This window comes from Dreissena polymorpha, chromosome 8 (genome assembly GCF_020536995.1).
Source record: "Dreissena polymorpha isolate Duluth1 chromosome 8, UMN_Dpol_1.0, whole genome shotgun sequence".
Taxonomy (NCBI): Eukaryota; Metazoa; Mollusca; class Bivalvia; order Myida; family Dreissenidae; genus Dreissena; species Dreissena polymorpha.
In genome coordinates, this window is record NC_068362.1 from 26,883,290 (window position 1) to 26,897,194 (window position 13,905).

Consider the following 13,905-nt stretch of genomic DNA (forward strand, 5'->3'; position numbering starts at 1 on the left):
TTAAGTTTTGCGTTTAGGTCCATTTTTCTCAGAAAGTATCAATGCTATTGCATTCAAACTTGGTACACTTACTTACTATCATGAGGGGACTGGGCAGGCAAAGTGAGATAACTCTAGCGTGCATTTTGACAGAATTATGTGCCCTTTTTATACTTAGAAAATTGAAAATTTTGGTTAAGTTTTGTGATTAGGTCCATTTTATTCCTTAAGTATCAAAGCTATTGCTTTCATACTTGCAACACTTACTAACTATCATAAGGGGACTGTGCAGGCAATGTAATGTAACTCTGATTGGCATTTTGACAGAATTATGTGCCCTTTTTATACTTAGAAAATTGAAAATTTGGTTAAGTTTTGTGTTTAGGTCCACTTTATTCCTACAGTATCAAAGCTATTGCTTTCATACTTGCAACACTTATTAACTATCATAAGGGGACTGTGCAGGAAAAGTTATGTAACTCAGACTGGCATTTGGACGGAATTATGGGCCCTTTATACTTAGAAAATTGAAAATTTGGTTAAGTTTTGTGTTTTGGTCCACTTTACCCCTAAAGTATCATAGATATTGCTTTCATACTTGGAACACTCGCAAACTATCATAAGGGTACAGTAAAAGGACAAGTTGCATAACTCTGGTTGTCATTTTTACGGAATTATGGCCTTTTTTTGACTTAGTAACTTTGAATATATGGTTAAATTTTGTGTTTCGATCCACTTTACTTCTAAAGTATTAAGGCTATTGCTTTCAAACTTCAAATACTTTCATGATATCATGAGGTTACTGTACCTGGCAAGTTGAATTTTACCTTGACCTTTGAATGACCTTGACACTCAAGGTCAAATTATTAAATTTTGCTAAAATTGCCATAACTTCTTTATTTATGATTTGATTTGATTGATACTTTGACAAAACTACTCTTACCTGACATACCACAATAGACTCCACCTAAACCATCCCGTGTGCCCTCCCCCCCCCCCCCACCCCACCCCCAATTTTTTTTTTAAACGGTTAAAAAACACAAATATTTATTTTTATTATTTTATGTTTGAAATACCGTCCAACCATCGCACCCAAGAATCCCCACCCCCACCCCCCTCCCCCCACCCAAATCCCCCCCAACTTGTTTTTTTTTTAAGATCATCTCACAAATTACCACCACACCCTCACACTATACCCCCCACCCCACCCCACCACCCCCACCCCCAATTTTTTGTTTTTTTTTAAACGGTTAAAAACACAAATAGTTATTTTTATTATTTTATGTTTGAAATAACGTCCAACCATCGCACCCAAGAATCCCCCCCCACTCCCCCCCCCACACTATACACCCCTCTTCACTCCACCCCTCCCTCCTTTGTGATTGAAAATGAGAGTCCCTTCACCTTTAAAAAGAAAATAGATGAGCGATCTGCACCCGCAAGGCGGTGCTCTTGTTAAACATTGAAATAAACATTGCAGAAAAAAGTGTCGATATTGCCTGTATTCGTCCATATCCGCACTTTTCGGTCATATCCGCGGATATGAGTCATATACGCATTTTAGACGGACCGCTTTTTACCCGGGATACTCGTGATACCTACCCGAATGGGAGACAACTTCTTATTTACGAAAAGACCTAATTGGCGCCACCCTCTGTTATAAGCGCAACCTCCTTGGCATTGACTCCATCTCGTTTGGAAAGATGAAAACATATCTAGTTTATCATCCAGAAGCCGACGACTTTGGTAATTCAGTCACTACTTTTTTAAACTATCGTTTGATGCCATTTGTGTTTTATTTTTACTGACGTTTGTTCGTCATGAAGACAAAAACTGCATTTTGCTTTTGTAAATTGCATCATTTGACAACTAAAGAAGGTCCTGACGTTTCCCAATGGATTATGATTGTATGTCTCTGTACTATTTTTGATCAATTAATATCCGCTTATTCGCAGTATATTGTCAGATTTTTTACCCTACGCCTAACAAAACCGAATAAAAAATACCCACCCAATAGATTTCTCCATCGTATTTATTTGTAACTTCCGATTCCTATCGCTACATCGGGAATATGATTTGCTCGTTTACTTATGCATCTTCAAAAACAGTTCGCAGTTCCGTGCAAAATGTTTACCTAATTGATAGATATAGTGAAGAAAAATGAACTCAAATCATCAATGCAATAGCTCTTTTAAGAGTTAAATAAAAATCAAGCTCCTGCAAAACTTAAATGCGCTGATATCTATTAGCCGTATGTGTCGCCGGATGTACTCAACGGGAAGGGCCTCGGCGTTCTCACCACGTGCGTCTTCATCGTCGGCGTCATCGCTGGTACCGGGTTCCTTACGCTGCCCAAGGCGATCGATAATGCCGGTAAGTTTAGAGTCACTGTCGCGAGTCGTTCAAGAAGTTGTCCTAGAACACTTTTTATTACTTAATATGAATCATGTAAGTAATATGTATTGTATTACAAAATGCTGTAGATTTGTTTGAATCTTGTTTAAAGTGGTGCGCTTGTCGATGTTATTTTTTAAAATGAAAAAAACTAAAAAACTAAAATAGAAACATGTTTCATAATATTATTCTCAATAAGGGACTGCAAAACAATATCTCGTTTGAAATATTGTTTGCTATATATGTGTTGTCACCTTTCGTAGTAAATCATCGAAATCAACTCATAATTGTGCGTGACGTTGTTCAAATTAAAATGTGTATCCTGTACTCTCTAAAAACTTGTTAACTTCTAATTTTTTTTATAAAAAAGGCTCCGATATTTTCCTATTGAATGGTTGCCAGACAGACGTCATCTGCTTTTTGTCCTTTTATCCAAATGCGAAGCATATTTAATAATTTTATTTCGTTATGGCTTTGCCCAGCAGATGGTTATATTTAATAGCGTGTTCATGTTTAAGGCTGGATAGGATTCCTGCTTGTTCTCGTTTGCTGTTTCCTGTCCGCATATACCGGGCACGTACTCGGCAAGTGTTGGACACTGGCACAGGAGAGGAACCCTGACCTTACTCAGGTAGGTCTACATCAAATATTGGACACTGGCACAGGAGAGGAACCCTGACCTGACTCGGGTAGGTCTACATCAAGTATTGGACACTGGCACAGGAGAGGAACCCTGACCTGACTCAGGTAGGTCTACATCAAGTATTGGACACTGGCACAGGAGAGGAACCCTGACCTGACTCAGGTAGGTCTACATCAAGTATTGGACACTGGCACAGGAGAGGAACCCTGACCTGACTCAGGTAGGTCTACATCAAGTATTGGACACTGACACAGGAGAGGAATCCTGACCTGACTCAGGTAGGTCTACATCAAGTATTGGACACTGGCACAGGAGAGGAACCCTGACCTGACTCAGGTAGGTCTACATCAAGTATTGGACACTGGCACAGGAGAGGAATCCTGACCTGACTCGGGTAGGTCTACATCAAGTATTGAACACTGGCACAGGAGAGGAACCCTGACCTGACTCAGGTAGGTCTACATCAAGTGTTGGACACTGGCACAGGAGAGGAACCCTGACCTGACTCGGGTAGGTCTACATCAAGTGTTGGACACTGGCACAGGAGAGGAACCCTGGCCTGACTCAGGTAGGTCTACATCAAGTATTGGACACTGGCACAGGAGAGGAACCCTGACCTGACTCGGGTAGGTCTACATCAAGTATTGGACACTGGCACAGGAGAGGAATCCTGACCTGACTCAGGTAGGTCTACATCAAGTATTGGACACTGGCACAGGAGAGGAACCCTGGCCTGACTCAGGTAGGTCTACATCAAGTATTGGACACTGGCACAGGAGAGGAATCCTGACCTGACTCAGGTAGGTCTACATCAAGTATTGGACAGTGGTACAAAAGAGGAATCCTGACCTGACTCAGGTAGGTCTACATCAAGTATTGGACACTGGCACAGGAGAGGAATCCTGACCTGACTCAGGTAGGTCTACATCAAGTATTGGACACTGGCACAGGAGAGAAATCCTGACCTGACTCAGGTAGGTCTAAATCAAGTATTGGACACTGGCACAGGAGAGGAATCCTGACCTGACTCAGGTAGGTCTACATCAAGTATTGGACACTGGCACAGGAGAGGAACCCTGACCTGACACAGGTAGGTCTACATCAAGTATTGGACACTGGCACAGGAGAGGAATCCTGACCTGACTCAGGTAGGTCTACATCAAGTATTGGACACTGGCAGAGGAGAGGAACCCTGACCTGACTCGGGTAGGTCTACATCAAGTATTGGACACTGGCACAGGAGAGGAATCCTGACCTGACTCAGGTAGGTCTACATCAAGTATTGGACACTGGCACAGGAGAGGAATCCTGACCTGACTCAGGTAGGTCTACATCAAGTATTGGACACTGGCACAGGAAAGGAATCCTGACCTGACTCAGGTAGGTCTACATCAAGTATTGGACAGTGGTACAAAAGAGGAATCCTGACCTGACTCAGGTAGGTCTACATCAAGTATTAGACACTGGCACAGGAGAGGAATCCTGACCTGACTCAGGTAGGTCTACATCAAGTATTGGACACTGGCACAGGAGAGGAATCCTGACCTGACTCAGGTAGGTCTACATCAAGTATTGGACACTGGCACAGGAGAGGAACCCTGACCTGACTCAGGTAGGTCTACATCAAGTATTGGACACTGGCACAGGAGAGGAATCCTGACCTGACTCAGGTAGGTCTACATCAAGTATTGGACACTGGCACAGGAGAGAAATCCTGACCTGACTCAGGTAGGTCTAAATCAAGTATTGGACACTGGCACAGGAGAGGAATCCTGACCTGACTCAGGTAGGTCTACATCAAGTATTGGACACTGGCACAGGAGAGGAACCCTGACCTGACACAGGTAGGTCTACATCATGTATTGGACACTGGCACAGGAGAGGAATCCTGACCTGACTCAGGTAGGTCTACATCAAGTATTGGACACTGGCACAGGAGAGGAACCCTGACCTGACACAGGTAGGTCTACATCAAGTATTGGACACTGGCACAGGAGAGGAATCCTGACCTGACTCGGGTAGGTCTACATCAAGTATTGGACACTGGCACAGGAGAGGAATCCTGACCTGACTCAGGTAGGTCTACATCAAGTATTGGACACTGGCACAGGAGAGGAACCCTGGCCTGACTCAGGTAGGTCTACATCAAGTATTGGACACTGGCACAGGAGAGGAATCCTGACCCGACTCAGGTAGGTCTACATCAAGTATTGGACAGTGGTGCAAAAGAGGAATCCTGACCTGACTCAGGTAGGTCTACATCAAGTATTGGACACTGGCACAGGAGAGGAATCCTAAACTGACTCAGGTAGGTGTACATCAAGTATTGCACACTGGCACAGGAGAGAAATCCTGACCTGACTCAGGTAGGTCTAAATCAAGTATTGGACACTGGCACAGGAGAGGAATCCTGACCTGACTCAGGTAGGTCTACATCAAGTATTGGACACTGGCACAGGAGAGGAACCCTGACCTGACACAGGTAGGTCTACATCAAGTATTGGACACTGGCACAGGAGAGAAATCCTGACCTGACTCAGGTAGGTCTACATCAAGTATTGGACACTGGCACAGGAGAGGAATCCTGACCTGACTCGGGTAGGTCTACATCAAGTATTGGACACTGGCACAGGAGAGGAACCCTGACCTGACACAGGTAGGTCTACATCAAGTATTGGACACTGGCACAGGAAAGGAATCCTGACCTGACTCAGGTAGGTCTACATCAAGTATTGGACACTGGCACAGGAGAGGAACCCTGACCTGACACAGGTAGGTCTACATCAAGTATTGGACACTGGCACAGGAGAGGAATCCTGACCTGACTCGGGTAGGTCTACATCAAGTATTGGACACTGGCACAGGAGAGGAATCCTGACCTGACTCAGGTAGGTCTACATCAAGTATTGAACAGTTGCACAGGAGAGGAACCCTGGCCTGACTCAGGTAGGTCTACATCAAGTATTGGACACTGGCACAGGAGAGGAATCCTGACCTGACTCAGGTAGGTCTACATCAAGTATTGGACAGTGGTGCAAAAGAGGAATCCTGACCTGACTCAGGTAGGTCTACATAAAGTATTGGACACTGGCACAGGAGAGGAATCCTGACCTGACTCAGGTAGGTCTACATCAAGTATTGGACACTGGCACAGGAGTGAAATCCTGACCTGACTCAGGTAGGTCTAAATCAAGTATTGGACACTGGCACAGGAGAGGAATCCTGACCTGACTAAGGTAGGTCTACATCAAGTATTTGACACTGGCACAGGAGAGGAACCCTGACCTGACACAGGTAGGTCTACATCAAGTATTGGACACTGGCACAGGAGAGGAATCCTGACCTGACTCAGGTAGGTCTACATCAAGTATTGGACACTGGCACAGGAGAGGAACCCTGACCTGACTCGGGTAGGTCTACATCAAGTATTGGACACTGGCACAGGAGAGGAATCCTGACCTGACTCAGGTAGGTCTTCATCAAGTATTGGACACTGGCACAGGAGAGGAACCCTGGCCTGACTCAGGTAGGTCTACATCAAGTATTGGACACTGGCACAGGAGAGGAATCCTGACCTGACTCAGGTAGGTCTACATCAAGTATTGGACACTGGCACAGGAGAGGAATCCTGACCTGACTCAGGTAGGTCTACATCAAGTATTGGAAACTGGCACAGGAGAGGAACCCTGACCTGACTCAGGTAGGTCTACATCAAGTATTGGACACTGGCACAGGAGAGGAATCCTGACCTGACTCAGGTAGGTCTAAATCAAGTATTGGACACTGGCACAGGAGAGAAATCCTGACCTGACTCAGGTAGGTCTAAATCAAGTATTGGACACTGGCACAGGAGAGGAATCCTGACCTGACTCAGGTAGGTCTACATCAAGTATTGGACACTGGCACAGGAGAGGAACCCTGACCTGACACAGGTAGGTCTACATCAAGTATTGGACACTGGCACAGGAGAGGAATCCTGACCTGACTCAGGTAGGTCTACATCAAGTATTGGACACTGGCACAGGAGAAGAACCCTGACCTGACTCAGGTAGGTCTACATCAAGTATTGGACACTGGCACAGGAGAGGAACCCTGACCTGACTCAGGGACTCAGGTAGGTCTACATAAAGTATTGGAAGGTTGCACAGGAAAGGAATCCTGACCACTCTCGGGTAGGCATACACCAAGAATTGGACAAATATACAAGAAAAAAGGTATCCTGACCTTACTAATGTTGTCGAACATAGCATTTTGGACACTGGCAAAGGAACAAATTCAATGGTCTGACTGTATACGTAAACTTCGTGTGTTTGACACGAGCGATTCTGATCGACTCAGGAAACATAAGACCTGACACAGGTAGGCACATGCAGTAAGAGTTTGACGCTGACGCAGGGAAAGTAGTTATTCAACGAAACGTGCTGTAATATTTAAGGACGCGCTTCGTCACAATCGAATTCTCTTAAGATTTTTTCCTGGTTTACAGTATAACACATAATGTCAGACGAGATAACTGTCTGTCCTAAAATTGTCTTGAATAACAGTTGCTTCATGCCACTTTGGATGATAATGAAGATCTCTCCACTTTTCCAACGGAGAAGTTTTAACGTGTTGCGAATGTAGTTTATAGTGTTGCGAATGAATACAAAGCTTCATTTAAATTTACACGCGGCGTGAATGCCGGGTGTCATATGTCCAATGTCTCCGTGTAAAATAAATCCGTACTGCTATGTTTTTAGAATGATAAGAGGCAAATGCATGTGACAAACGTTAAATTACCACAAACTTTGATTTTAAGAAGTAATTGATATTTTATTCTCATCTATCTCGACATAATTTCAGGGCAGTATTAGATATCCATATCCAGCAATCGGAGAGCTGGCTTACGGGACATTCGGAAGGTAGGAATTTAATGATGAAATCGTCATATATCTTTAGTATTGTTCTTAAATATAGTTAAGATTTTTTTAACATATCTGCGAGTTACATATTTCATATGCGCACTTAGCAATAAACTGTTAAAAATTGTGTTATTTTATGCATAATGAAAATAAAATGTATTATCAGTTACCTTTAAAATTTTGGTAAAATAAGAACAACTTATACGAGGAAAGGGAAAAAAATCAACACAAAAAAGATACTTTGAACCGATAAAGCTAACTATGTCTCCTTGTTCTAAAATATGGCCAATATCCATAAGTAATATGGACAATAACCACTAAATCATCTAATTAAACATGCTATTTCATCAAATATGTTAAACTATTTATGAGAAGCACATTTTGCCCAATTTATTTTATAGTATAGACCTAATGCAATCGCATATTACCAGTAGAGCGACAGGCACTTTTCGGCCTATAAACTGATGTCTCTTTGGCTTAATGTTTCGAAATTAAGTATAATTTCTATGGCTTTTTTTCTCCTTTAAGATAAAATCATTTATTTCAGATATCTTGTTTCGCTATCACTGAATTTCACCCAGTTTGGAGGGACGGTAGTGTTAGTACTTCTAGCTGCTGAAAATATAGTAAAATTGCTTCCGGATGGGTCAAAATTCAACTGCTGTTTAGTGGCACTTACTGTCGGCTGCGTAATGACGCCATTCACATGGCTTGGAACGCCAAAGGAATTCTGGTACGTCGAAAGGCGAGATAATTCTTGTTGAACATAAAGCAATGACGCAGGTCTTGTTTAGGGGGCGTTTTGTTTAGGCTTATATATGTACATCTGACAAAAGCTGAACGGATGCCATGTTCGGATAAAATACGAGTTTGAAAAATCGACAAAAATGTTTCTTTTGCAAAATTACGGTGTAGATGCATATCGGTGGCCTTTCTGTCAAAATGCTGCCTCTCTGTTCATTCTTGTCTGCCTCTCTGTCTTAAACAAGAAAATGGATGATCGACATTCACAAAACAGGTAAGAAAATCTTAAATTAAAACCCGTTAACACATGTGTGCATAAAAAGAGCTGGCCCGTGAGTTGAAGCATATATCCAGCTGCAGGTTCACGGTATTGCGCAGGTCCAAACACTTATCACAAACTCTATCGAAGATGGAATGATGACGAGGTTTGTGGAACAATCGCGTATACATGCCTATTTGATGACTTTTTATTATAGCTTTTCCCTAATATGTCAAATATCTACTGTTATTAATATTATCTTTATGATCAAATCCTTACGTTCAATGTACGCTATATAGAAATTTTCATCAATTTTACTTTAAAAATGCCTACTTTCGCTTTCGTTGTGGCACGGAAAGCCTCTCGATCGGCTCATTTTTCTGGCACGGGAAGCCTAGTCGTCGATTGACACTGGCATGGAAACACTCTCCATTACATTTTCGGCCGTATAGCCGTTCATCGCAACACTGGGAATGGTGTATTTTAAGCATCTCAATAATAAAATTATTATCGAAGGTCGACACGAAGTGTTTCCTTGCCAGTGTTAATCGTCGACAAGGCTTCCCGTGCCAGAAAAATGAGCTGATCGAGAGGGAGAGGCTTTCCGTGCCACAACGAAAGCGAAAGTAGGCATTTTTTAAGTAAAATGATGAAAATTACTATATAGCGTACATTGAACGTAAGGATTTGATCATAAAGATTATATCAATGACACAAGATATTTAACATATTAGGGAAAAGCTATGTTAAAAAGTCTTCAAAGTGGCATGTATACACGATTGTTCCACCAACATAGTCATCATTCCATCTTCGATAGAGTTTGTGATAAGTGTTTGGACCTGCGGAATACTGTGAACCTGTAGCTTGATATATGCTTCAACTCATGGACCAGCTCTTTTTATGCACAAATGTGTTTACGGTTTTAAGTTTAGATTTTCTTACGGTTTTGTGAATGTCGATCATCCATTTTCTTGTTATGACAGAGAGGCAGCCAAGAATGAACAGAGAGGCAGCATTTTGACAGAAAGGCCATCGATATGCATCTACACCGTGAAAATGTAAACGCTTGTGTTGACAGTGTGGTTACAATGAATGTGTTGGTTTTGCTTTCCAAACCGGACACTGGAATTTGCATTTTTTAAAATTTATTTCTAGGGGTATTGCCGTAATAGCCACTCTAGCCACTGCGACGACGAGCATCATTTTGTTCGTGTCCGTCATTATTCATAGCGCTGACATTGACGTGAGTGACGTCACCCACTCTGACGTCACCGTCACGACGTTCTTCACGGCTTACGGAACAATATGCTTTGCGTACAACGGTCATTCATGCTTTCCGACATTTCAGTCGGACATGAAAGAACCGAAGAAGTTTGGGAAGGCTTTATTCATAGGATATTTAGGTAACCATTGCAATACGCATAACTGTGTCGATTTCGTTATGGTATTGTGTTTAGGTTTTGCACTGTTGATGTATGGAAAATTATTATCTCGCCTGTTTTTGTCTTTATTTCCAAAAAAAAGTACTATATTTGATTTTTATTTGTATTCATCTTACAATGTTTTTTTTTGCAGTCGTATTCGCGATGTACACACCGAGCTCTTCTGTGGCGTATTTTATATACGGGTCGCGGGTAGAACCAAATATCCTAAATACGCTACCGATGAGTGCGACAACAACAATAATCTCTCTTCTTATGACAGCACACATCTTGTCAACTATTGTCATCGGCATTAATCCGTTATCACAGGAAATAGAACACGTGCTTAAGGTGCCGGAACGTGAGTTACGAGTTGTTTTGTATTTTTATGATTTTTATTTTTGTATGAACTGAAATCTTAATAAGCGTTATGCCATTGATGCATGCAGCGCAAAGCCAAAGTCTTTAAATTTACATTTTCCGTGCATCAAGAAAACCGTATGCCGGGTATATAGCTAAGACTTGGTCCATTTATAATGCGCTGTGGTTGTTTAAACTTCCAATCATATGTAATCCTAATTATTTCGATCCACTAATTTGTCAACTTACCAAATACATAAACATTTATATTGCAGGATTCACATGGAAGCGTATCTTGACTCGGACTGTCGTGATGGGGGCCGTTCTGTTCGTCGCCCTTTCTGTCCCACATTTCTCCTCCGTTTTGGCACTCGTAGGTGGCTCCACGATCACCATCCTCTCCTTCATATGTCCGCCTTTGTTTTATTTGAAGCTATGCAAGGCTACAAAGTCTACCTCAGAAAGGTAGTTAAACAAACAATGTACTTAACAACTCTTTTACACATTTTGTTCAGAGTGTACTTTTGTTTGGTTGGATATTTTCTTTGCATTATTCTACGTGACAACAACCAAAATGAATTAAAATCAGACACATAATCAAAATAAATAAGTTAAAATTAAAAAACACAACTCACTTTGAATAGTTGCTGGTTAACAATCACATTGCTGATTTTGCGATCGGTTTCATTGAAACAATCACTAGCTCTAGTTCTCCTTTTCCGTCATTTTCCATTAATAATAATTAATAATATCGTGTTCGCACTAAGTATCCTTAATTTGCATGTATTCATTTTTATTTCAGATACATTCCATTACATACACGGGTACTTCTCTATGAAATTATTTTTGTCGGACTGGTTGCCGGCATAGCGACTTCTTACTCTGCTGTATCAGATCTAGCCAGTAACAAGTTCACCGTCCCCTGCTATGTAGACGCCGTACGGGCATGTCCTGCCGGTACCGGGGGAGGATAAACCCAGCGGAACTTTTTTAAAATCTGAAACAAGTACTTTACGGATAGTGAGAGCATTGATGAACATCTTCAAATTAATTGTACTTTACAGCACATCTTATTTATCGGGCAATTATGGTTACGTTATCTATGATTACTAAGTTGTTCACATTAAATGCATGTATACGCAATACAGGTGTTTTTATTCTTGACACAGCTGCACAAATTATTGTTTTGGTTCAGCGATTTTCAATCATTTCATTATTGGTAAACGTGTGTTTGCTTTTTCGTAACAAGCTCTAGCTATCACAACCATAGATGCATAGGAGCCGTTATAAATTGTAGATTGACAAAGTATTGATTCATAATGTTAACAAGTGGTCTGGGACAAAAGCATTATGACTCATTACAAACATTCAATTTAGTAAATGTCAATATTTATTGAGGACTTTAACGCATTTTAGGTTTTGTCAGAGACATGTTACATTAATGAATCACAATGAGATCGAAATTGCATATCATGGATTTGAAAACGTGCAAAATGAAAATAGGTGTATTCAAAATTCATTGTAAAATACAAATATAAATACATTAAAAACATGACGCGTACATAACAGAATAGTATGCCACTAAAATGAGATGTATGGACGAACCAAAAACTACTATCGGAATCAACGACGCCGCCCGGCAACAAAGGCCGTGTCCATAAGATTCAACAATTTGACGCCACCCTCTGCAGAGACTTAACTTTACTTTAAATATCTATTTTGACCCACGACGGTTTTTTAAACGGATTTTTTCGGTCGCGACGCCTCATCCGAAATCTGGAATTAGAGGTTTTTCAAGAAGGTCTGGGCGAAATTAAATAGAGTTCGAAGCGATTTAAAATGCAAATGATATAAAACCCTGCACTTTTAGTGTTGAGTTTGCGGCCATCTTCTTCAACAAAACAACAACGAAATGTTGCCATTACACTAGCATCATTGTAAATAACAGCTTATCGAAACCCGAACGAACATAACACGGAATCATTGCACTGAATATGAACAATATTCTCCAAGGCAAATGAAAAAAAACCCAAATGAATAAGTTGTTTGTCAAACAGTATAACAGAAACAAAATGTCGGTATGATATGAACGCCGAAAACAAACACAGAATTTAACGATGCTCGCTACGACTATGTAGCGCGCGAGCTGTGTTTAGAATAAGTAAATCCAATGATGTAAACTAGTGTGTTTGATAAGTGGTTTAAATAAAGATACGAAAAATTACTATTCTTTAATGTCGTACTTTATATTTCAATCTAAAAATATGATAATACACCGTCTCTATTTTAATCACCAAATTCATAAATATATATATGTGGCTATAAACACGAATATAATACAGAACTTGCATAGTTATGCGTATGTTCGTATAAATGTAATACAACGATGAATTCCTTAATGCCACAACATGTGTTTGTGTTCGCTTATAGGAAGGCTTTACAATAAATTATAATACAAAAAAATCGTGAAATCTAAAAACGAAATGGGCTATTTCTTCAGAACAGAAATTTCTATAACAAGAGGGCCATGATGGCCCTGCATCGCTCACCTGACTAACAAAATACAAACCCAACCCAGATTTCATCAAGATAAAAATTCTGACCAAATTTCATAAAGATTGGATGAAAATTGTGACCTCTATTGTTTACACAAGGTTTTTCTAATATTTGACCTATTGACCAAGTTTTTGACCCCAGGTGACCCAAATTCAATTCTAACCCAGATTTCATAAAGATAAACATTCTGAAAAAATTTCATAAAGATTGGATGAAAACTGTATCCTCTATTGTCTAAACAAGGTTTTTCTATTATTTGACCTATTGACCTAGTTTTTGACCCCAGATCACCCAAATACAATCTCAACCCAGATTTCATCAAGATAAACATTCTGACCAAATTTCATAAAGATTGGATAAAAACGGTCTTTATGTCTACACATGTTTTTTCTATTATTTTACCTAGTTTTTGACCTAGTGACCTAGTTTTTGACCCTAGATGACCCAAATACAATCCCGACCCAGATTTAATCAAGATAAACATTCTGACCAAATTTAATAAAGCTTGGATGAAAACTGCGACCTCTATTGTCTACACAAGGTTTTTCTATTATCTGACCTAGTTTTTGACCTAGTGACCTAGTTTTTGACCCCAGATGACTCAAATACAATCCCAATCCAGATTTTATCAAGATAAACATTCTTATT

The 13,905-nt window shown here is 40.7% G+C and overlaps 1 protein-coding gene across 1 annotated transcript in view; it reads left to right on the top strand.

Moving 5' to 3' along the window:
* Positions 1 to 11,844, top strand: part of LOC127841078 (uncharacterized) — a 15,727-nt gene extending 3,883 nt beyond the window's left edge. Inside the window, exons 2-9 of the mRNA XM_052369629.1 lie at positions 2,229 to 2,352; positions 2,892 to 3,004; positions 7,859 to 7,917; positions 8,465 to 8,650; positions 10,076 to 10,323; positions 10,496 to 10,702; positions 10,977 to 11,166; positions 11,504 to 11,844. Of these exons, the coding sequence (XP_052225589.1) occupies positions 2,229 to 2,352; positions 2,892 to 3,004; positions 7,859 to 7,917; positions 8,465 to 8,650; positions 10,076 to 10,323; positions 10,496 to 10,702; positions 10,977 to 11,166; positions 11,504 to 11,675 (1,299 nt within the window). The 3' untranslated portion in view covers positions 11,676 to 11,844. The remainder of the gene's footprint in view (positions 1 to 2,228; positions 2,353 to 2,891; positions 3,005 to 7,858; positions 7,918 to 8,464; positions 8,651 to 10,075; positions 10,324 to 10,495; positions 10,703 to 10,976; positions 11,167 to 11,503) is intronic.
* The last annotated feature ends 2,061 nt before the right edge of the window (positions 11,845 to 13,905 follow it).